The sequence below is a fragment of the Argentina silus genome, assembly GCF_951799395.1.
Source record: "Argentina silus genome assembly, chromosome: 7".
In the NCBI taxonomy this organism is placed as follows: domain Eukaryota; kingdom Metazoa; phylum Chordata; class Actinopteri; order Argentiniformes; family Argentinidae; genus Argentina; species Argentina silus.
The window spans coordinates 2,081,655-2,107,619 of NC_139661.1; the positions used below are offsets into that span (position 1 = coordinate 2,081,655).

At 40.7% G+C, this 25,965-nt stretch overlaps 1 protein-coding gene across 2 annotated transcripts in view; it reads right to left on the minus strand.

Moving 5' to 3' along the window:
- The window catches only part of pdzd2 (PDZ domain containing 2), a 77,779-nt gene extending 59,470 nt beyond the window's left edge, over positions 1–18,309 (minus strand). Inside the window, exon 1 of one of the 2 annotated variants that reach the window (XM_083673728.1) lies at positions 17,655–18,309. In XM_083673728.1, coding sequence (XP_083529854.1) covers positions 17,655–18,238 — 584 coding nt within the window. In that variant the 5' untranslated portion in view covers positions 18,239–18,309. Of the gene's footprint in view, positions 1–8,482; positions 8,588–17,654 lie in introns of those variants that run through there. The other variant, XM_083673729.1, reaches the window with a different exon arrangement.
- Positions 18,310–25,965: the final 7,656 nt, after the last annotated feature.

The following is a 25,965-nucleotide window of genomic DNA, read 5'->3' on the forward strand; positions in this document are numbered from 1 at the left end:
CAGCTTTAATGTGTACAAAAGTCAGGAATCAGTACTGATGCTAGATAACAGATGTTTCGTCTGAAACTGTTACGTAAAGAACTTATTTTGTTCCATCGTCCCACTCCATCCCACTTCTGTAAGCTGTTGTGTTGTTTAAGGTGGTTATATCCCTGTGGTATTTAGAGATTAGGCAAGAATCCTCTCAAACACATACCTCTTTCTCTACATTACTGTGTTTTCTGCTCTGCCTACTGGGAACTAAAGTTTTTGGTCACACAGACCAAAATAAACTTTCATCAAACAAATCTCAAAAGTATTTCATAACTCATAGAGGACTTACTCTATCTGAGCCTGTTATTCCCACTACACCCGAGGAGAGGCAGACTTGAAACATAAGGAGATATGAGAAGTCTATGGGAATATAGGTATGACCCTCCTGTCAATAGACAAATAACATTTTAAAAAACACACATTTTGTGCCCAATCAGAAAAAAACCTTTAGGTTATGGTTTGTAACCCTGGTTCTCTGAAGCCTTTTTGAATCATCAGAGTAAAGTGAGTGCATAATACTACACCAGGATTGGGAAGCATAGCTAATATTGTGCTTAGTGACTGTGATGCATAACAAGCTAACATGATACTTAGTTGCTGTGCAGACATTTATTCCACAAAAGGATAAAGCTCCATGGTCTACAAAGAGCAGGTGTATGTATGGGTGCTTGGCTGCTATGAGGGAGGTCCTTAATCCAACTGCTGACACCATCTCCCAAAACCTCCACATGTTCTCTATTACCACAAAGAAGACTGGAGAGGGAGGTCAGGGGGGTTGCATGCTAAGTAGGATAATGTCTCGAACTTCTGCTCTCTGAGCATTCGCAACACAAATCAGCATCTGATAAAGACCAAACAAGAAGAAAAACAAATGTGATCTCAGCGCTGGCAGGCAGACAAGGAATTCAGCTGTTGTAAAAGCTAATGGGCCACAGTAAAAAGCAAACAACAGACTAAGGGGCCTGGTTCAACTATTCCCTACTAACAGACAGAAGGGGATAAGAGGGATCCAAATACACCAAATTGGCTTCATGGTCAGGTTTTTAGCACATAGCTCACAAGCCAATGAATAGTTTAGTCCTCACAGCCCACACATTGGTAGGTAAACCTAGGAAAAATGTGTTCCTGGACACTTGGAAAAGTGGAGATCTTTGCAAGGATGATTTGTAGTCCAACATACAGAGATCAGATTTAGCTCAGTCTCTGTTGATTACCTCAACCTCTGTTTACAGGGCACCATGCTTGAAGGCAAGGCAAGCTTGATCCTCAAAGCAGAGTTTCAAGACGAGTCAATGGAGGAGCACAAGCTTGGGCTTGGTAGTGGGATACTCATACCTGTCAATCAGATAGCTTTCCCACGGCTCCTGGCTGGGTCGAAATAAACAGAGCACATGTGTAAAACATCTGTGCACTTCCCAGAGATCATGAAGTTGCAAATCCTTTCTCAACTAGATAAAAATACAACAAAATCCCAAAACTGTGAAACTGCTTTGTCACGTTTAGCCACAGCATATCAGTTGATCCATGCTGTACTTGGATGTTGGTTTAGGTAGTAGTATCATAACAGAGTGATATTATTCATGCACTTCTTTGATTTCTCAGAAGCACTACTCAATAGATTGAGGGGGGCAGAAAGCACTCTGCCTTTAAGATATTTCAGTCTGGAAACAGACATTACCCCAGTGATCCTGCCAAAGGAGGGAAGTGTTGCATCTGTTCATCTGTTGGAGATGAGGAGGAACTTTTGCTTTCTTGGCCCAGAATCCCCACAACCACACCGGGATCACGTACTGTGCTTTTTATGATGATTTGTAGTGACAAATCTGATCATTAAGTTACCGGCAATGGTATATTGTGTGGGCATGCTGAACAAAGTAGCAGGTTTGCTCTGTGTTCACTTTAGCTACCTTCTAAAATTCGTTCTTAGTGAAAAACGTGACATTCCTTGCTTCCATTTTGTACCGCTACCACACCATATTGTCCATGGTTGGTTTACATTTCATAAGATTTCCTAGAAAAACTGAAAATTTGGTTAAGTGCCTTAGAGTTTACAGCATGGGATAAACATTAGTGGGAAAACATGTTTATCTTTTCAACTAATCCATCCAAACAAGCACTTAATTAGACATTTCCCACACTGTGCAAGCTTTCCATAGTGTAAGTTCACAGGGTAAAATGCTGCCCAAATTACTCAAAGAAGGGTAGAAAGGAGACAAAATGCAGGGGTATGAACAGAGGCAGAGAATATGTAATGTTTTTGTCAGGTTTTTGAAGGACATAACTCGTTGCTCCAACTTTATAAGGCATATTTATGAAAACTGAAATAGGACGTGAACAGGGCATTAATGTTTGAAACTAAACTCAAGTAAGAGACCACAGCTACTGTGGTCCATGTCAAATGGTCAGGGGAAATGGACAACTTTTCAAAACTGCAGCTAAATGACATTACATGGAGCCATATACCTGTCACACTGACCTTAATTACCATTGCAAATACTAATGAAGGCTCCCTCTCATTCCTAGGACAATTCTGTGAGCCCAAGTCTCAGTTGGCCTTTCTGGGGGCTTTGGAAGCTTTTCCTAAAACCAAACTTGTACCTTGGGGAAAGGGCTGTAGCTGTTGGAGAAAAGCTTCAGCTTAAATCTGAAAAACACTACTGGCAAGAAGTGAAGAAGAGAAGAAATGCAACAAATGAGTTGATTCGCAGAAGGCAAGGATCAGACAGGGAATACGAAATGAGAACAACATAGAAAGAGTTCAAGGAAAGTACAATTGAGATAACTACCCTTGCGAAACTTCATTACTGTTGAGGGATGCAAACTAAAATTGCACAAATTAATGTGACAGATTACAGTTTTATATGCTGAATGCCTTTGTTACTGATCTCTCTCTCTCATGAAACTATCCTAAACAATCCTGAGCAAACTTATAACTTTACAAAAAAAGGCAAATGTCTGTTTACTGACAATTATTTGTCTCTAGTCTTTCACAGAACAATTCAGAATACCACTTCAGAATGACTCTCCTGAGGATAAAACTGGTACAAATTAGTTAAAGATGAGAACTTCAACACACAAACAAACACAAGCAAAATTGTATTAAATAGTGAATACAAAGCTAGACAGGGCCTGCAGCACCCCTGCAGGAAGCTCTGAGACAATCAATTATCTTTTCTTCCCAAGACTTAATGTATGGCCACCATCCCCTCATTGGAGCCCTAGTAAAGGCATTCCAGAGCGTGGTGGGGGAACCAACTAAAGGAACTACCTCGCTCAGTACTCAGGGAAATGGTGCCTACCACAATTCCCTCTGGGAATGCATTTGGAAAAGGCTCTGATCGGAAAGCAGACAATCTTGCCCTCAGACAACACCGATCCCCATGTTTGCTCAGTGCCTGTGTCCTTCCTTCCTAGAGGCCATTTAGATCCTCACTTTGTAGAGAAGTGGGATGAAGGGGGAGAAAACACATCCAAAAAGGCCAGTTGCCTTGAAAATGTAGGGCTCTGTATGCATCGATTTGTGGGTGCCCTAAAACAATGGGCTGGACTAACACTATTATTCTCAAAGTGTATGGTTTCTGCCCACGTCAACATTTCAGTGTTTATGGGGGTGGCCTGTGTTGTGATAGGTGGGTCCTGCACCCCCAGGCATCACCATAATATGAACCCAACTAAAATACCAACAATTTTTTGTGTCTCTCAGATTGAAGATTTCTATTGTTGGCCATTTGTTAATATGAGAGTATGCCAGTTCCAAAATGTAAAAGACTGGGTTGAGCTCGAGTCAAAGTAAAACCAATAAATGTTTTTCTTCTGAACAAAGTTATCTATAGCTGTAACAATGACAGACAATCTTGAATTCAGACAATTGTCAGTGAGGCACATGATGTCAGCCATAGATTACACAAGACTCATAGATAGAAGCGCTCAACATTATCAGGATGTCACTGAGGAAATACCTTCACTTAATTATTAGTGAGCATAGAATAGAATGGATTACACCATGCCATTGTGAGCATTTGGCAGAGACGCCATAAAGCCATACAAAAAGTAAGTGATCGAGATAACAGCTAACAGGCATTCATGCCAGATATGTCTGCCTGAGATTACCGTGACCAATAGAGCAGGTGGCTCTCCACCTCTACACCAGATACTGTAGTAAACAAACAACACTGACAGTGGACAGTGATAGTGACAGTATTTATACAGTGTGACGAGCACGTGAACCACAACGGTTTGTGGTTTACAACATACCAGGAATCTACGTATGTTCTTACAAAGACTCCAGTGTTTACTAGCAAATCACAATATGTTGAAATTTATACTAGAAAATTACCATGTGATGGTTGGTTTAGGCAAATTAGCGTCAGCATGATTATACTTATGGGTGTACAGTATATGATATCTGTCCACTGACTGAAGTGAATAAAGAAGCAGGTAAGCTGCCTACTACACAAGGCAAAGCGTGTCTAGATGCTTCAACCATCTTCTATTTCCAGGTAAAACTACCACCAGTGCATCCGATAAATTTGTTTGTATTCACAAAAGCATGACCGCTCACATCGGCTTCCCAGAATCCAGTGTCACTTGTGTAGTATCCTGGGAGCATCCTACGGTATTTTTCACAGGCTACATCATAGCATGCTACTGTGACTCAAATGCAAGTAGATTCATAATCTCACTTTACACGCTGCCCAGATTGTAGGAAGTAGCACACTTCTCTTAGCTGTTCAGCTTTGAGACATGCAGAGTGCAGGTCAGATCAGAAATTATATAAAGGATGTCCACCTACAGTCATGAGAAAAAATTAGGACACCCTATGAAAACCTTTGTCTTCTTCAACATATTCAAACATATGGACATTTGATATTCATTTGAACAATATTGAAAAATTGAGGTAATATAACTAAACAAATACAACTGAAACAAATTATTTAAAAAATTATTGGTAAAATGTAATTAATAGAAATGCAATCTTCTTGTGAGGAAAAAGTTAGGACACCCCTACATTTAGTTCCACTTAAAATGCCTAAAATTATAATAAAGAGCACCACATCAGGTGCAAATGATTAGAACATCGTTACAGAGGATTTTGGAGGAGCCTGTCCTATTTAAACCTCAGATATTTAGTTTGGTTTGCTCTTGATTGTTGAAGTGAGTTGCATCACCATGGCGAGATCAAAAGAGCTCTCTGAGGCCTTCAGAAGAAAAATTGTAGATGCATATGAGTCTGGGAAGGGATATAAAAAGATCTCCAAACTATTCGAAATTGGCCATTCCACTGTCCGGAAAATAATTTACAAGTGGAGAACATTTAAAACCACCACCAACATGGCCAGGTCAGGCCGCCCAAGCAAGTTCAGCATAAGAGCTGACCGAAAGATGCTTAAAGAAGTCTCCAACAATCCCAGAATGTCATCACGAGACCTACAGGTATCTCTTGCCACAATTGATGTCAAAGTACATGCATCCACCATAAGAAAGAGACTGAACAAGTTTGCATTACATGGGAGGTGTGCAAGGAGGAAACCCCTGCTGTCAAAAAAAAACATCAGGGCAAGACTAAAGTTTGCCAGAGAACACCTAGAGAAAGACCAGAACTTCTGGAACAATGTGCTTTGGACAGATGAATCCAAAGTTGAACTATTTGGGCACAGTAAGAGTAGACATGTTTGGCGCAAAACCAAGACAGCATTTGAGAACAAGAACCTCATACCAACTGTGAAGCATGGGGGTGGAAATGTCATGGTTTGGGGCTGCTTTTCTGCAGCAGGGCCTGGTCAGCTCACCATCATAGAATCCACTATGAATTTTGTATTGTATCAGAGGGTGCTTGAGGAAAATGTGAGACCATCTGTCCGAAAGTTGAAGCTGAAGCAGATGTGGACCATGCAACATGACAATGACCCAAAACATTCCAGTAAATCTACCAAGGAATGACTCAAGAAAAATAAATTGAGAGTTCTGGAATGGTCAAGTCAAAGCCCGGATCTTAATCTTATTGAGATGCTGTGGATTGATTTGAAACTGGCTGTGCATGCAAGACACCCCTCGAACATCACACAGCTGAAAGAATTCTGCAAGGAGGAGTGGGAAAAACTTTCTCCCAATTGATGTCAGAGACCTGTAGACAGTTATAAGAAACGTCTAATTGAGGTTATTTCAGCCAAGGGGGGCAATACTAGCTATTAGGGCATAGGGTGTCCTAACTTTTTCCTCAGTAGGAATTGGCATTATTGTTAATTTGTCGTTAAATAAATGATTACAAAGTTACATTTTCATAGTTTTTTGTTCAATTACATCCCCTTTATCTATAGACATTGTTAGAAAGAAGATAACATATTGATATGTCCATATTTTTAAGAGAATAACTTAATATTTTGGGGGGTGTCCTAACTTTTTCTCATGACTGTATAAAGACAAACCTATTAACGCTAAGGCAGTCATAACCTTTTGGACCATTCATCATCAGTCCCTAAGCATTCTGTTAACGATCTTGTTAGGGTTAGGGTTGTTAGGGTTCTTGTTCATTCTTAGATCCCGATACTTACAACTATATCTGACATTGAAAGTCAGGGTTTTTTAGGTTAGTCTAGTCTTTCACCATCCAGCTTTTGTTTTGCAATAATGTGCAACAACTCGAGTCAGAGAGTGAGGTTAAATATAGACTGAGGTAGTACCTGCGAGAGTAGGTTAAGACGGATTGACCTCAATTACCTCACCACTGGCACCCTTCGTTTTGTCATACACCGGAGGGAGCCAAGGACAGAAATAGAGCAAACGCATATAGGAGGACACCTTTCATGCATTGGTCTCTCATTAGCACCTGTCATCCATTAGACACAGGGAGTGCAACAACAGGATGCAATCTTCATATGATAGGACAACAAACAGCATACATTTACCTCATGGGGCACCTAATCTCCTCTTACTAACAGCCAATTATGAATCCCTGAAATGAATATCAAGAAACTGAGGTATCTAATAAGAAATATGGACATACTGTACTATTTCACCTGGCCTTTCTAAAGCAACATTTTCCTTATTTGATAGTTTTTATAGACTAATTTGGCACCCTGGGTATAGTAATAACTATAGTACTGATATTGCAAGACATGCCTAAAACCTACAAGTCGACTATTACAATCATAATGTCCTTTAAATGGTTTATTAATGAGGACATGAACAAAGATGGAGCCACAAGGCTATCCTATGTCTGATTATGGGCAGTTCTGTGTAAATGGACCCATGAGGATTAAAATGTGAAATTCATTAACGCATATCAAATTGGGTGCCAAATGAAAGCTAGAGTCTATATTTTTGGGTCATTCTGTTACCAGAAACCCACTTAAGAGTAAGATATGGGCAATTCCATGGTAACCGAATGATGGGACTCAAAATTTCACTTTCAAACATATATCAAACAAAAACCCTTGATAGCAAAGTTTAACAAACTATACAACTCTATGCACAAGGACTACTTCCAACTTAAATTCCAACTGAAAATTAAACAAAAAATGTATTTTAAGAACTGCACAGCTTCAAAGTTTGGTACCGGAATTACTCTACAATCTCCACAGATTTCAACGATTTCCACAAAACTCTGTTAAATATCTGCTCCAAATTAAGATTTAAATATGTCTGCAGAAAGAGTGGGGTGTTAGCTATTATATGATATCTTGAGTTTGAAAATATATGTTTTGGTTGTTGAGCTTCAGTAAGTGAAGTAGATTTACATCTGGTAACAAAATGACAGTAACAGAATGACTAAGTGATTTTAATATCATTCTGTAGATGACAATGTAGCTACAATAGGGAAACAAAGGTAGACATATACAATACACTCTCATTAAGGCAATAATTAATTATTTTATCAACATTAATAAGGGAAATTCATAAAAACTCACAAAACACAAGAAACATTAAAAACTCGTAATTGAATATGATTTAAACCAATGACATTTGTGGTTCAGTGTATTTTCCTTCATTATACGAAAAAGAGAAAAGAAAATAGCTTACACTTTTGGCAGCATAAAACTGATTTGGAAAAAATAAAATACAAGTCGCTATGTTATGTGTAGACACACACAGAGGCTATTTTATTTTGATATAATGAAGAAAAAGACACTAAATCCACATGTCATTCATTAAACACATTCAATTAAGAGTTTTTATGTTTCTTGTGTTTTTATGTTATATATCATTTTAAATGATATATCAAATCCAGAAATCATGTATGTCTATGGGGGACCCATTTAGTCATTCTGGTACGTCATTCTGTTACCGGATGTAAATCCACTTCACTTACTGTAGCTCAACAACAAAAATAAGATGTCCAAACTCAAGGTATCATCAGCGAACACCCCACTCTTTCTGCAGACATATTAATGATAAAACAAAATTCAGCCTGTGAAAAGTGCATTCATCATAGAGGGTGGTCGGACCGTACCTGAAGTTCTCACGTGAACCACATTCTAGCCTCGCGGTTCCCCGGTGTTCGGTACACTTCTCCCTGACAGCCAGCTGACACAAGGGCTTAATCTGAGCTGAGTCGGGTTCAGAGTCCCATGAGTTCGATAATTGGTTTAATCACCTGCTGGCAGTCAAACATTGGAACAATGTAACAACACTCTGATACAATATATTTTTAAAAAACAAATTTAAAAAAAAACCTATCGCCTTCGTTTATATCCTTCAAAAACTATCAACAAATCATCATGCGAGTTTGTTTATTTGCGCTTTCCATGTCCCAGGGGAGACGAGTTCTTCATTCAGCATCCGTTTCTGAGCCAACTGTCCCTCAGGTGGTGAGCAAGTTATTTCATGTTGTAAAGCTGTAGGTGTAAAGTCACTCCATCGAATGTTAACGCATGTAGGCATAGTGATTTGTCATTTTCGAATACAGTCTCCCGTTTTCCAGTGTGTTTTTGCCTAACTGGAGTGTTGGAGGTGCGCTGCCTGGTCGACGTCCCGCCCCTCCCTACGACTTCAGTCAGTTGCCGCTCTTGAACGCGTGTGCCCATTTTCTATCCATTCAACTCCAGTCATCCAAAATATAAAGAAAATAGTGCCAAGGCTACTGCCTAACACTTGGTCTAAAGACGCTGTAGACGTGCCTAAACCGAATGAATGTGTAATAGCAAAACATACAAGGATAAGCCTTTTTATTTTTATAGTTTACAATCAGTAATGTTTTTCAGACTGAGTCAAATAATTGCAAACTGAATTTAAACTCTATATGGGCTCAGTGTATTATAGCATCATATAAGCATGGACCAGCGACAGATTTGTGCCCTTATTCCATAATTTAACTGTACATGCAGACAATCTGGAGAAGAGTTCCATCTCCATCCTTATTTGCACCTATACTGCCCCCCATCCATTAAATGAAGGTACTGCACAATTCCACTGATGTGTCTTGACTTGAAACAAACTACTGTTTTGTCATCAAGAGGAAAGAATAATTCCTCTTTGTGAGTAATGCCACACTCAGCATTTCACCTTGTAATCTTGACTCTTGACAGCACTTTGTCCTGTACATGTAGCTGAGGGGTATGTGAGGTTGAGGGCAATGTGGGGAAGAAATGTTTTGTCAACACTATAGCATAGAGGTTGGACAGGAAAGGCTATATAAAACAAAAACTGTATAAATAGTGCCTGTGTATCAGATATGTACACTAACATTCTGAACTGAGGGTGGAAGAAATTTCAAAGAGGGTGAAAATGTGTTCACAGAAGAGTTGTGAGCTTTGGCTTAGTTGCATACAGACTATTGTTATTACATTTATTTGAAGTATTGTCTAATCCTTCCTGGTGAAGATGCATCCTTCTAAGGTCTGATTGATTAGTTAATGAGTTGATTGATAATTGTATTGATTGATTGATTACTTTAAATCAGACACAACAGTGTCACCTGTTTACTGGGACCTATTACTTCTCAAATCAACATGGCCATTCTTTCATCTACACTAATATGTACTACTTTCATTCCATGGGCTTAATTGTTTGGGATACATTGCCTGCAACACTGTGGTTATGGAGTTTGTGTCTTACATGGGCATTCATATACTGTGTTAACTATAAGTCACTTTAGATAAAAGTGTTTGCAAATGGCCATATCGTACTACTGTACCATACCATAGTTTGCACTGGTCTGTTCCATTTCACCAGGATCGTTCATTACCTTAGCCATCCGGCCCTTTAACCGCGGCCGAGCTACACATTCCAGGAATTCCAGTGTGAGGTTTGGGGAGGAAATGTCCCAGGGACAGTAGCATCATTCATAACTGAGATTCTGTACAGTAGTCCGGGAGAAATGCATTTCACATGGCAGAAATGAATGCATCGAAGTGACCAGAGAGCAAAAACATATTGGGATTGAACTATTCAACAGCATTGTTGCATTGCAGCATGAGTGCCTTTATTGAGTTCAATCTCAATTTAAATTTAAGTTAAATGTTGTTCCATAGATATAGAGCACTGTTCCATCTCTGTGTGTTGTTCAATGTTATTTGATATGAATAATCCACTATTTGATTTGTAAATAGCGTGCAGAAGTGACCCAACAGATAATCTGCTGTTTTTAGGCCACAACAAAGGTTTGAGAGAGACAAGAGACAGCATCTCTGAATTACTGTACCACCTTATAGGGCCATCTAGTGGACACATATTGATGTACAGAGAACCAATTCAACATAAGTAAACTGACCATGACACTCTAGAGTCTAGACCTTTACATTGCGAAAATGAATTGGAGATTGAGAAATGTACTGTATGCATTTTCAGAATAAATCCCTTTTAACCAGCAGTGTTAATTTCCCTCACAATCTCATCCAGTATGCTCAGGTATGTTTGCCTGGAGCACAAGCAAGCAAGTTCTAAGGGGAGTTCAGGATCTAGAATACCAACGTCCTAATGAAAGCCAAATTGAATTACAATAGAAAGGTTCTAAGGGGAGAAAATGTATATTGTATATGTCTATCTGAAATGGGAGTGATGGCATAATTCATAATGGGAGTTATGGCCCACAATCACCTGCAATGAATGATTCGATTACCGCCACAAAGATCCCCTCTCTGAACGGAAAAGAGTTACAGTGTCTATGGAGTACAGGACTAGCTCTATGGTGCACGCTTAAATAAGAAATATGTGACTTGTTAATATATTCACTTCCATCCAATTTGAGCACCGAATTCCACAGATTCCTTAAAGAATGAACAGAGGGAGAGAGAGAGAGACACACACACACACACACACACACACACACACACACACACACACACACACACACACACACAGAGAAACAGAGACCTTGGTCTTGGTGACCCAGTCTCACCCTATAAGCATGTCAAAGCAAAGTGCCACCACTATTACTACCACACCCCTTCAAAGTAGGCACTGCCAGTAGTCTACTTTACCAAACCACACTTCAGGAACTTGTACTTTAGGCTGTCACTTTCCTGCCCCTAGCCTAGGGAAACGTCCTTATAATCACCCCAAAGCCTCTCATACAAAGGAATTTAATTTGGGGTAAAAAAAAAACTGGGTGCTTCAGCACCCAGACGGTAATACCGGTCAATCCGGATTGCACTGGTTTAATCCACGTCCCATCTGTGGGCACTGGGCAGCTTTGGGGGGTCCTGGGGGCGGGGGGTCTGTTGTTGTGGTTGTGCAGCTTAGATTGGAGCGTGATTGGGGCGAGTGGGGAAACATGAGGTTCACAATTTACAGTCAGGGGATGTACAGTAGTGGGGCATGATGTCAGCATTAGCATTTATTATTATTATAACATGACACTACGAAGGTCAAACCAAACAACACTAGTTACTCAAGCACACCTTTCCTCTCTTCCAATAGCCCATTCCAGCACTGTGTTTCTGGACCACTAATCCAAAACAAATCAATTGTCTGGCTTTGAGAAGCCAGTAAAGCTTAAGGTGTCATTTTTGCCTGAGGGTCACACACTTGATGCTAAATATCTGCGGTCCTGAGACCACAATGGCTAAGAAAAGAAAAGCATTTGAACAGATGATTAAAAGTAATTATTCAATCGGAGGCTGGACTTCTATCTTTTTACAAGGCTCTAACTCATTTTAATGACGAAGACTAAGTCACCATTTTGTGGGAAAGCACCATTTGCTGCCTCTCTGGTTGGGGGAGAATGCTGGGTTCCTTTTCACAGGTCCATGAGAAAAGTGCCAGTTCAGAACCCAGTCAGTCCCAGTCAGAAAAGACTGCTTTGTTTTTCCACCAACTTTTGCCCCTCTCTCCTTTACCCAATATCTTGCCCAGTCTTTCTTCCTCTCTTTTTCTATCTGGATAGTCTTGCTCAGTCTCTCTCTCGCTGTGTGTGTGTGTGTATGTGTATGTGTATGTGTGCATGTGTGTGTGTGTGTATATTCAGCCAACCGCAGCTTACTGGCCGATGGGACGTCAGACTCTGAGGGGAAAACGTATCCGAGTTCAAAGACAACACCAAATACAAGTACTAAAACATAGAAGCCTTTGATCTCTCACACTGTCTGAGCAGCAGAGAGGTTGGTTGGTTGTTGGAGCCACATGAACAGAACTAATGCACAATGTTTTACAGTACATTTAAGAGTACTTCTGGCCTGAGATCTCAAACCATGTGGCTCTGTCTAAGAAATAGGTTTGAGAGGACTTGCTTGTTGCTGTAGAGCAGTAAAATGTACCTGCTTTAGAAATGTGTGGGCAAGGTGATTGAATAGTTTAAGTTTATTTTTTGCATATCTATCTTCTCTTTCGCCACTGACGTTTTACCTGTGAAAGAATTGTTGGTGACAGTTAAAATATACCACTAAACCCATCCAACCCAATTCGTTGTTTATTGTCCATCTCTACCATCGTAAAGCTCTTGAAACCATCCTCATCCACACCACACGACGACTAACACTTTGCTGGAGCTGCTTTGAGGAAGTCCACAGAGCTATTTTCCATGAAGCAGAGACAGAAGCTGGGCCAGGGCAGCAAAGGGAAAATACAGAGAAGGCAAGAAAAAAAATTACAAGAAGACATATTAAACTGAGGGAACTTTTGTGGCGAGCGTTTTGGACCAAAGGGTTTCGCCCAAACCATTAACATGAAAAGCACTTGATGATAAAGAAACGCTCCATCATGCGTCTCTTTTCATTTGCAAGGCCTTAACCCAGCACTTTTGAACCCCCTCCAACGAGACAATTTCTCCACAGCCCACTCTGAATGAGCCAGGGCCTCTACTGTGGTCTATGAGAACATCAGGTTTGTGAGGACTGCACAACAGACATCTTTCACAAGATAGAGGAAAATAGAGAGTCCAAGAGTTGGGCCAGGAGTTTTTCTTCAATTATAACTAGGGCAGTGAACTTAATGTAGAGCATTTTGTGTGCTGAAAAAGTGCTTTTACAAATGCACTCTTCGAAAAAAAAAGGTGCTAGCTAGAACCAAAAACGGTTTTCCAGCTTGTCCCTGTCGAAGAACCCATTGAAGAACATGACACCAGGGTTCTCCCACAGGAACAAGCTGAAAGAAGACTGGCAATCCATGGTAATCCATCCATCATCAGCTTAGACCTAAAACTATGTACACACAAGGCGATGCAACACTACAAAACCACCAGTGGTCATTCATTGTCAATGGGAGATGGTGACTTGGCGAGACTTTGTGTGATACGACCCTTGACGACGTCGCTCTGGCTAGCGGTGCAACCAGACAGAATAGGATCCAGGTCTTTTTTTTTCCTTTTTTTTTTTAATCGCAACAGTGCTAGGCGATAACCAATCAGAAGTTAACTGGGTAAAGTCTACCACAGGTTGTGGCATGTAAATTAGCTAATAAGTCAGGACACAACATTAATGCAACCAATTCTGATTGGGAATGAACACAGGGCTGTTAAAACAAAGCCTTTTTGAACATGCTAATATGCACCACCAAAAATGCTGCACGCTACGAGTAGTGGAGTAGAAACACCTCAAGAAAAAATCGCTGTATGTGTGCACGCTGCTTTAGGCAGGTGAAGACAAAGCAACCAGTGCTCATCCATCTCAAAGCAGAAACAACTTCCCCTTCAGGGCATTTGCCAATAACAACATACATTGAAAAGTCAATAGAGTCCTCTCACCCAATATCTGTCTCAAGGCCCTAAAGAGGCATAGTTTATCTGGAGAGAGGTATTGTATGGCTCTTGTGTTCATCCCTACAAGGGGGGTAAAGCAGCTTACAACCCCACCAATAGCCCAATTGTCATCTCATCAAGCATCCAACTAGCCTGTTATTTTAGATTACTGCTAGTGCTGTTGTTGTTCGGGTATGACCAAATGTCTTCTGTGCTTGCAGAAATACAGTAACACATCTTCCCAATCTCCTTCCTTCCCTCCCTCCCTCCAATTGCCTTCTGTGTTTTGGGAGGAAGACTTTTAGGCGGATTCTGTGCCTCCTCCCAAACACATCCACACACATTGTTTGTCCACAAGGATGACAAGGTGCAATTATTGGCAGCGATCTCCTTTTGAAGCCCTGAGGTCTCACATCCTGTAAGACACACAGGCAATTCAGAGAATGTCAGCAGATAGATACTTTAAAGTTTAATTTTAGCATAGAATGATCCTCTATAAGGTTGATAAGATATCCAGTGCTTTATATTTGCTGCTTCGATTTCAAGCATGTTTTATGTAAAAGCTATACTTTGGAATCAAGCCAATGTTAATTAACATGGCTCTCAGACGCGCCAACAACTCTTTTGTCCTATTTTCACATAGAAAGCTGCACTGATACAGACAGTTATTCCTCAGGCCTTGTGTATGGAGATAGATTACTGACAATATTATTCTAAATAAATAAATGAGTACAACTGACAAATCTGTACCATGATCCTTAAACAAATATAATTTACTACAACATTAAAAAATCAAGACATGTTTGTATGTGGATAGTAAATTGTACTATATTTATTAACAATAATATTGGCAGTAATCTATCTCCATACTTGTGGGCTATGTAGGTTCAGGCCACTGGATTGTTTGGTGTGTGTGTGTAATGAGTGAGAGAGAGAGTGTATGGATGGTTAGATCCAACCCCAAACATTCCCTTCATTTCTGCCTGGGTGGGTGGCTGTGTGTGTGCAGCTCACACGCAACACACACACACACTAAATCCTACCACTCTTCCCCCACACACTCTCCCCCCACACACTCTCCCCCCAACACACACACACACACACACACACACACACACACACACACACACACACACACACACACACACACACACACACACACACATACACACACACACACATACACACACACACACACACAGCTGTGCTGTTCTACCAGGCCAGCTGTTCCTTGGGCCTGGATCTTTCAGAGCAGGTGTTACAATAAAGCCACCAAGGACTCGACTGTATCTATCCCTCAGAGCAGTGTGGGTGTGGGTGTATGTGATAATTGATTAGCCTACAATGTGTATGCTTAACCCAGTATAAATGATTTGTTGTTAGATTGCCTGGGGCGTTAGATGAACTGTACTGCTCCCTAGGCTCTGCTACCCAAAAAAGAGGACACTACTACAGTGCCCTGCACAAGTAATAGGACAGTGAAGCATTTTTGCTTCTTTCGGCTCTACACACCAAACTTTTGTATTTGACATCAAACAATTACTATGAGGTTAAAGTATAGATTCTCAGCTTTTATTTGATGATATTAGTGTACATATTGGTTTCACCATTCAAAATTACACCAATTTGTATGCATAGTCCCCCTATTTCAGGGTACCCAAAAGTAATGGGACAGATTTATCAAATGTCCAAATCAAGCACTCATGTTTAGTATTTGGTGGACAATCGTTTGCATGCAACAACTGCCTGAAGTCTGCAACCTATTGACCCCACCAGACGCTGGGTATCTTCTCTGGTGATGCTCTGCCAGGCCTGTACTGCAGCCATCTTCAGTTGTTGTTTGTTTTGAGATTTGCCTAAAATATTATCATCAGGAAATGAAATGCATGTTCAATTGGATTTAAATCTGAATATTGACTTGGCCAGTCAAAACCTTTCTACTTTTTGGCCCTGAAAAACTCCCTAGTTGCTAAGTTTTGGGTCATTGTCTTACTGTATGATGAAGCGCCATCCAATGAATTTGGAGAAATTTGCTTGCACTCGAGCAGACAAGATGTTTCTATACACTTCAGAATTCATTCTGCTGCTGCCGTTAGCAGTTACAATCATCAGTGAGCAAGTTATAATGGCAGCTATACATGCCCAAACCTAACTTGTCCTGCACCATGTTTCACAAATGAGGTGGTATGCTGTAAATCTTGGGCAGATCCTTTTGTCTCCAAACTTTCCTCTTGCAATCACTTTGGTACATGATCATATTCATCTTATCCATCCACAAGACCTTTTTCCAGACCTCTGCAGGCTTTTTAGGTACTTTTTAGCACACTGTAACCTGACCATACTTTTTGAGGTGAACTAGTGGTCTGTACCTTGCAGTGAAGCGTATGTAGTTTGGCTTGGAAAGTATTCTGCAGATCTCCAGAACTCCTGGAGAGTGTTCCTGATCTGTGGGACAGTTGTTTTGGTTTTTTTCTTAATTATGGTGAGCATTCTTCAGTCACCCACTGTAGAAGTCTGCCATGGCCTACTGGCCTTGTGATTGCTGAGCTCACCAGTGTTATTTTTTTTATTTTTAATGATGTTCCAACTAGGTTTCAGATTTTTCAGCCTAATAATGGCTTCCTTGACTTTCATTGACACCTCATGTTGACAGACACCAATAGAAAACTCCAAAGGCAAATGCAAAGCCTAGAATCAATACTAGACATTGACAGCTCTCTTATGCCTGCACAAATTATGTGATGGAACATATCTGACTTGCCAATTGTCCCATTTATTTTGGGTACACTAATATATGGGGACTATGGTTAAAATGTGTTGCAATTTCTGAATGGTGAAACCAATATGTACAGTACACAAATGCCACCAAATAAAAGCTGAGAATCTCTACTTTAACCCCAGTATTTGATTTAAAATCCAAACTTGGATTATAGAGCCAAAAGAAAAGAAAATGTTTCACTGCCCCAAATGCTGCATTTGTATATTTGTATATTTGATATTTGATGTATATTTGAAAGTGTGCTTATAAAACAATATCAAGTTGTTAAGCTGTTCAATGAATTATGTATTATTATGTATAAGACCTCACGTCTTCAAAATGAATTGATTATACGCATCAATATATATATAAATGATGTAATATATATTGCTCACTCATGGTTGTCAAACGACAGTATTTCATCATTCTTAACAAGCAGTTTATAAGCAGACCAAATTAAGTGTGAACCTACCATCCCTTTTAATAGTTTTTTTTTTTTCTCAGATATGTACTACATACCATACTAGGCCAACATATATACTACATACCAGGGTTGGGATGAATTTAATTCAAATTCAGGAATTCAAAAGACAAAAATGTAAACTTTTTTTTTTTTTTTTTTTTTTAAAAGCCTCTCCTTTTCAGTTGATTGAAAAATCATTGAAAATAAATGCTGACATTGAATTCAACTGACCCCAACCCTGCCACATACATTCTAACAGCGCCAGTGTAGCTGACATAAAGGGGTCCTACCTGGCTCCAGTGACATCCACTCCCACCATCAGCTGCCCGTTCAGTGACAGCAGCTCGTCGCGAAGCTTGATCCGCCCACACCGCGCCGCAGGGCTCATCTTCCTCACCTCCGTTACCCAGATACACCCCACGTCCAGCATGGGCCCCTGGTCACCCTTCCTCCTCCTCCTCCTCCCTCCCTTCTTCTTCCCCTCAGGGTCCCCAAAGATGGGGATGTTCCCAAAGCTGAGGCCAAATTCGGTGCTGTCGTTCTGGCCTTTGGTCAGGCACACGGCTCGCACCTCAGCATCCACGCCGTCCCTGCAAGGGATGGTGGGTAGGGCATTCTCTCCCTCGATAAAGTTCAGCTGGATGTACTCCACCAGTTTCTGGATGGCGGCCTGGCACAGGGACATGTCTCCGCTTCCCGTGCTGCATGCGTCATCGTCCCCCTCCTGGTACGAGTCTTGGTCCCGGTCATGGTAATGGCACTGCTCTTGGTCCCGGTCCTGGTAGTGGTCTTGATCCTGGTATCTGGTCTGGACCCCGAGCCAGTACTCCAGCAGTGGGAGGTGGCTCAGGGCATTCTCTTGAGTAATAGGCATCCTGGCTGGGCCTGCCTGGAGCGCCCCTGCATCATGGGTTGGGGGGCCCCCTTTACCGACACCAGGGCTCGGGCTGGGAGAGGGGCTGGGGCTGCCAACAGTTAATCCAAGCACAGACAGAGACACAGGAAGCTTTGTGGGCTGGGGCTGACAGGGCTGCCTCCATCTCTAGCAGGGGTCTTAAAAGGTTCTGAGGCCCCCGGATGTCAGAGCGAGAGCTGTGGCGGCAGTGGCGTCTCCCACCATTCCGCTCAGCACCCCCTGAGCCATGATGTCACCTCGTAACAAAAGCAGGGGAGGGGGGTAAGAGATTTGGAGAGGTTGGTCTCAATTCTTTAAACACTGTGGGGTAACTGGAGAGCACGTGCCATTAGACGCTTGGCTGAGAGAATTCCGGGCTAATCGGCGTGGAAAATATCCGATAACTGCAATGGGGGAAGAGGTTGTGTGTGTGTGTGTGTGTGTGTGTGTGTGTTCACTAACACATACACACACGCTGGTTTCTGCAGAGTGTCAGACGTTCACCTAAAGAGAAAAGAAACATAGAAATCCACATCAGAGGCTAGAAACAAAGGCTTCATTAAACACATTAAACTAAATCAATCTGTGGCCTGGTGAGTTTTAGCTGCACTGTATCACACATATTGTTTCATACTAGAGATCATGGATCATTAACTACAAAGCTACAAAGTGGAGGGGCAGGACGGTATCACCACAGTATAATGTACAAACCAACCAATTTCCAGTGTATAGAGGGATTATAGCCATATTAACTGATAATGTGCCAACATACACTATGGTGATTATAGGGCCAGAAACCACAAATTCTTATAGGTGACCATTATACAAACACAGATGCACTGCAAGGCACATTCTGGGGATAATAACTGTATAGAGCACTTTCTAAAGGATTAGAAATGACTAACCACTAGCATGCTGAACAATCACAAGCACACAATTAACCAGTAGCACTCCAATGTACAACTATCATCACTGTACAAACCACATACAACACTGACATTCTAATGTCTGGTGTTTATAACCATACGAAGCAGCTACTGACATTCTTATGAAGGCTGTTTTATAATCATATATAGGACTGACCCTAGACACAAGTTTGCTTTTCCCAAAAAAATGGTTACAATTATGACAATGGGTAGGTTAAACTAATCCCATATCTGTTTCTCCAGAAAACTGCTACCTGGAAGCACAGTTGTAAACAGATGGCATGGACATGCTAGTAGTCCATAATAGCCCTAGATACTATGAGACAGATGTTGAATATCTGATATGCTACTCTCAACAATATTCAATATATTATAGCCACAGTACCACAAAGGTTTGGGCTGTTGTCATACTGGTGCAAGATTTTTCAGGTATGTCTGAGGAAGCAATGCTGAGCTACCTCCAACTACAGTGCCCTGTGTAAGTAATGGGACAGTGAAGCATTTTTTCTTCTGTTGGCTCTAAAATCCAAAAGTTTGGATTTAAAATCAAACAAATACTGTGAGGTTAAAGTATAAAAACTGCTGATTTTGGCAAGCCTAAGGTTTTGGCCATGTTTCAGATTTTCTTTCAGATTTTTCAGCCTCATTACAGCTTCCTTCTTAATAGTGAAACCAATATGTACACAAATACCATCAAAAGCTGAGAATCTATACTTTAACCTCATAGTAATTGTTTGATTTCAAATCCAAACGTTTGGTGTGTAGAGCCAAAAGAAGAAAAAATGCTTCACTGTCCTATTAAAATAAAATAAAAAATCTTCCTTTCTTCTAGCATTGTGACTGCCAATAGCCCCTGGTCCTAGCATAGATTGCTTTTTCTTAAGATGACTGATGGGTAGATGATTCACTCACTTCGACAAATGTATTTGTTGTAAGTCGCTTTGGATAAAGGCGTCTGCTAAATGCCATAAATGTAAATGTAAATGTTACGCAGGGCACATTAGTATTGCCCTCTTTCTTGGGTAGCAGAACCGAGGGAGCAGTACAGTTCAACTAAGGCCCCAGGCAATCTAACGACAAATAATTTTTAGTCTACAAAGCCAAAAGAAAAGAAAATGCTTCACTGTCCCATTACTTAAGCAGGGCACTGGAGCTGTTATCCACTTTCAGCCTTATAGTCCAGTGCCTTAACAAAAAAAAAAACATTACACGGCAGATTAAAGCATGGAAATTGGTACAGTTACTCTGATACTTATTAACAGTATAGAGCTCTGCCGAGGACTTACGCATTTTGATTAGTGGGTAATGAATACCCAACCCAACCAAGATTACAGAATCAATAGTAAGACTTCAGAGTTACTTAGGATTTAGAATGCTAACAGGGGTCCTATCTAGACTCCCATTGTTTGGTTGCTAATGCTAATCTGTAGCTACGTAAACCATCACACATTTTAAAACATTTAATTTCCAAGTTCCCAGTCACAAGATGAGGCAAAACATATGCACAAGTTGAGGCTAATTAATGTGGGCAAACTATCCCTTTAACATTGCTACAGTGCCCCATTAAAAGTATTTGGAGCATGATTCCCTCTGCAGCTGACTTGAAGTGATGGAACTGGACAGATCCTTCACGTCTCCACTGAACCAGGGACAGAGAAGTCCTCTCAGACCACATCTCAGGCACATTTAGACACGCCAGCTAGCAGGGAACCACAGTGAAATTACAAACCAAGGCTTGGGCTCCAAATAAGCTAGGGCTTTGTGGTGCCATCTATCTTCTCTCCTCTCCACTTCAACATTGGGAGAAACCTTGCCTCTTGGAGAGGACGGATGATAGTGCGTATTTGTGCACACAAAGTAGACCTGGATCAAAATACATTATGACAAATACTTGAGCTTTGCTTGAATAAATTAGCCTACAATTAAATTAGTACAACAGTTCAAAGTAATAGTCTCAAAAGTGCAAACTCCCAGCTATATAAAGCACACAAAGTACTTCACATAAGTATTTGACCCAGAATATTCACTAAAATTCACGTCTTGTTAGATGAGGCACTTCAGAGATGATAACAGGAAACATGTCGTTCAATCATAGAACATGTATACATTAAGTAACTCTGTAATATGTCTAGATTAATTTAATATGCTATAGCAAAATAGCAATGAGGGAAATGACGAGATGCATGTGGCCTGTTCTTCAGACTAGTATAGGTAATCAAATACAGGATTGTGTTTCCCATTTGTACTTGAGGTGGGCTCAAAGGCCCGAAAGACAACATGCAAGACTGCTAACATCAAAACATTAATTCCATACCTACTGAAACCAGAAGAAAAAGGCTAAGCTAGTAATGCAAGCGGAATCACTCTCAAGCCTGTTCTGACACTGTCCTATATCTGAATCAGAGGCCTGGACTGGAGAGTGGGGGAGGTATAAAGACATGTCATTTAAGCATGTAACCTTAATCCATCAGGAGCGGTGAAATACATATCAACAACAGACTGATGTTAAATCCAGGGATAAAGCCTACAGTAGGAATGAGTCTATCCTTCTATAGTTCATTCCTTCACTGCATTGTTTAGGACCTGGCTGACACTGCTTCGATACACATCAGACCTAGGTCAAATACTAAGTATGGCTATTTGATCCAAGTCTGACATAACTGAAGTTTCAATATTTTCATGACATTTTCATACACTACATTATGGTGATGCCTGCCTTTAGTGAGGCGTTTGTGAAATGAAACAAAACAAAACAAACAGGACTTGGGGGTTTTCAATGTCTAATTGCTTACTATATTCTACTCAAACTGCATCAATCTCCTATAAATGTCAATCATTACAAACCAAGCACTTAGCTACAGCTAAAGTTATGTCACATAGCATTATAGCATAATGATGTCACAGTAGCAAGTTCGATACATGCCTTTTCACACCAACTCACTCACTCCCCCAAATCACAATAAAAAACTACACAGTTAAAAAAGTTAAAAAGTTAAAGCTTATAAAAATAATGCCAACAATACCTTACTTTTTGAGCTGCAGAATCAGTTCACTGGGGACAAAGCAGTGGCAGTGACAGTAGCATCCCACAGTTACACAGATTACACTAAAGGGCTGTGGACCCCAGCCTCAGCCTCAGAGATGACTGGCGTTAAAGGGGATTAGTGATCCCTCCCCTGACTTCCTCCGGTCACTGCAGAGCAACACAAAGCAGTGACCTCCCCTATCCCTCTTAATACTGTCCCTGCAGTTCATCCTTTGGCGAAGGAGGCTCATGGATGTGCACACAGTAACTGACACGCACAGACGCAAATTAACACACACACACACACACACACACACACACACACACACACACACACACACACGCACACACACACACACAAGCGAAAAAACACACAGAAACTCACATACTGGAATTAAATCCCCTTTTTTCCGTATTTCTCAGTTCCTCATCTAATTCCACCTCGAACACAGTCAAGCCTTCAAACAAAAGCTGACACCAACACCCGGATACAAAACGTTTAACTGAAAACCTATTTAAATTTGATTCCAAACACTATGTTTTGCCTCCATCCAAATGTATGATAATGTGTTACGCTGGCCCTACTGCCTCTGCACTGACTTGCAAAGTGTTTGCAAACAACCCAGGAGACTGTGGTGTGTGTGTATGTGTGTGTGTGTGTGTGTGTGTGTGTGTGTGTGTGTGTGTGTGTGTGTGTGTGTGTGTGTGTGTGTGTGTGTGTGTGTGTGGAGCTGCTGCCAATGATAACATCCTCCCTTATAGTGCCAATATTGCTGGCAGGCATTTTCATTGCATTGACCCACAGAGGGAGGGACTAAAAGCCTGAACCTGCTTGGTGCCACCCATTGATATTCATTGCAAATGCCAAATCCGATGAGAATTATCTCGCAATGAGACATAATAGTCTAAGCTCTTATAGCACATGGCTGTTTGGGATGGATTTGGGAAGTAAACAGTCAAAACAATGACAGCATGCAATGTTAAATGGATGGGGTTGTGTTCTAGCACAGATGTTTGTTTTTTTAAATGTCATTGTTCGTTGGCAATGATGTGTTCAGAAGTTAGAGAAGCCGATGTAGCAACTTTGAAACAATGTAGCCTATAATACAGTATGTATAAATAGGTATTGTCAACATGAAGTGTAGCCAAACATGTTTTCAGGGCATAGAATTAACATTTGCTAATCCCTTAAAGGAAATACATTATACGAACAAAGCCAAGCATTATTTTACAGTCCAAGTTATCTTACAGCTTTATCACTGAATTTGAAAATAGTTTCAAGGGAGCTACAGTATGTCTTTTAGCTGAGGTCCGGCACAAAATTAATCTCAGCCAGGGCTTTAATCATCAACACTGGATTCCCTCTATATCTGATAACAGGGCATCTGAGATATTAATCCCAGTCTGGATCCCATTAAGATATATATATATATATATATATATATATATATATATATATATATATACATACATACATACATACATACACACACACACACACACACACACACACACACACACACACACACACACACACACACACCAAACCCTGTAGAGACAGTGAAACCACAAGCTGCACACTTTCAAAAAAGGACGACATAGATCCGATATGGAATGTTTCCAAAAAGCCCGACGTCACGGCATTAAGTGAGACTGTTTGGGTGGTCGTTTGCCCAGAAAAGCTTTTAAGAAATATTTTTTTTCACACATCACAGTCTGTTTCATGCCTTTTCTGGCCACGGGCCAGAATATCTTACAGTATATTCCATCTCCGTTTTTGCTATTTGGGGCTTGAGTTTCTTCCTCATTGGCTTTGTCAAGCCGAGTTTGTGTTTTGGGGTTGTTACTCCTTAACAGACGGAAAGAACAACAGATTTAGTTGAATAATGAAATATTTATTTGCAAAATAGTTGCTTTTTTCCCCCGGACCTGACCGTTCTGTTAGCTATGCGAGATCTGACACCTGCACCTCATTAGTGAATGCGCCGTGAGTCAAGTCGGGAGGCGACGGTGTCCCAACCAGCACCAGTTAGGATCAGCTTGAGACCAGTTAGGATAAGCTTGATTCAGGTGTCTGATTTGGCATTACACGTTGCTGTTGTGTTGGCGCCAACCTTTTATGCCACGTAACGTTACGTTAACAGAATGGAGTCATTAAGTTAAGTTGGCACCCAACTGAACCTCTCACCGCAGCCTAACTTCAAGGTTGCGGGTTCCGTACTGTATTTGCTTGGTAATAGGCTCTTTTTTCCGGTTAATGTTTAGCATCAGCATCGGAACACAGGTTTATGGTAGTTACCTTTCAGTAAGCAAAATAGTCATGTGTCATGACTATTACATACATACTGTATTTAATACGGATAGTTTTGATTTGCCTACTTTCTGTAACAAGCTACGATTTGACAGTGGAGAAATCAATATCAATATGCTAATACCACAGCTAGTGGAAACATTGGTGGGGAGCTACAGTACTGTATTACTTTTAAACACGATCGCTCCACAATCCTTGCTGACATTTCAAGGTCATTATATGCTGTAGTACAGTGAAAATGTAACATGTAGCTCTATTAACAACAGGCAAAAATAGACATTTATTTGATCATAACGGGCACAGCAGTGGTCGGGATAATTCCTCATGCCAGTACATCCTCTACAAATTTGTGAAAGTAGGCCTAGTGAATTCTCACATATAGCCTTCTAACTTCTATAAACTATATTCCCTAAAACATGACCAATGTTGCATACTTCGTTCGCCTCCGCTCTCTGTGCCAATTACTAATGAAATCATGCAACTGTGCATGTCTTTGATAGGGTATAAAATGAAATAGGAGAATACATAAAATATGTATAATATATACCCACTTCTTCCAAAATATGTTTTGAGAGCCTTTACGCACTAACTAAAAATATGGTTGTTAGAATCATCCTGAATGTTGTCAAATTCCACTTCTTCAATCCATGGTAATATTAGGAAGGGAGAATAATATAAACAAGTGTACAGTAAACATGTTGGCCCTCACGAATGATGAAGTGCCCCTCCTTTTGTGAATTGGTGACAATTATTCAAACATATGACTGAAAAGTTACCGGACGGTGTAGTGCTTATTTTATTCATTATCAGTCTTGCCTCTTTATAGCTTTGTGTTTATTTGAAGGCAGTCCACGGATTTGAGGTCAACTGAAAAGTTACCGGAGCAAACTGGAGCCCCTTATTTAGCACTGCAGCTGGGAGGAGGGCTTGTACTGTAACACACTACTCCATGTGGCTGAAGAGGAGGTGAGAGAATAGCGAACTTGGGCAATGAGGATAGGGGGAATATGGTGAAACTGATGACATTACAGACACATAGCAAAGAAAAATGTAACAGTCATAAAATAATACTTTGATATCTTTCTGTGATAGCCTCAAGTGTCCTGTTTAAGAACATGTATGACACGTGATGGGTTCATGTTCAATACATGAAAAATGTATTTATTATGGGAGTGAAAATCAGGGGGAAATGGGGTTAGGTTTTAATGAATGAAACGAAAAAAAGTACATTGTTAGAGAGTTAATTTGACCTGGTTCACAAGAGGATGCTTAAACTGACAATAAAGGGGTAAACAAAACTTGAATTCTTGATTAATTATATATTATTTGATAAACAGAGCAACAAATTAGAGCTTCCGCACCACTCCAAGAACGAGGTCAGCGACTACATCGACCACCGCACCAAGTCCCTTTGAATCCACTCTCATTATCAGCACTCACATGG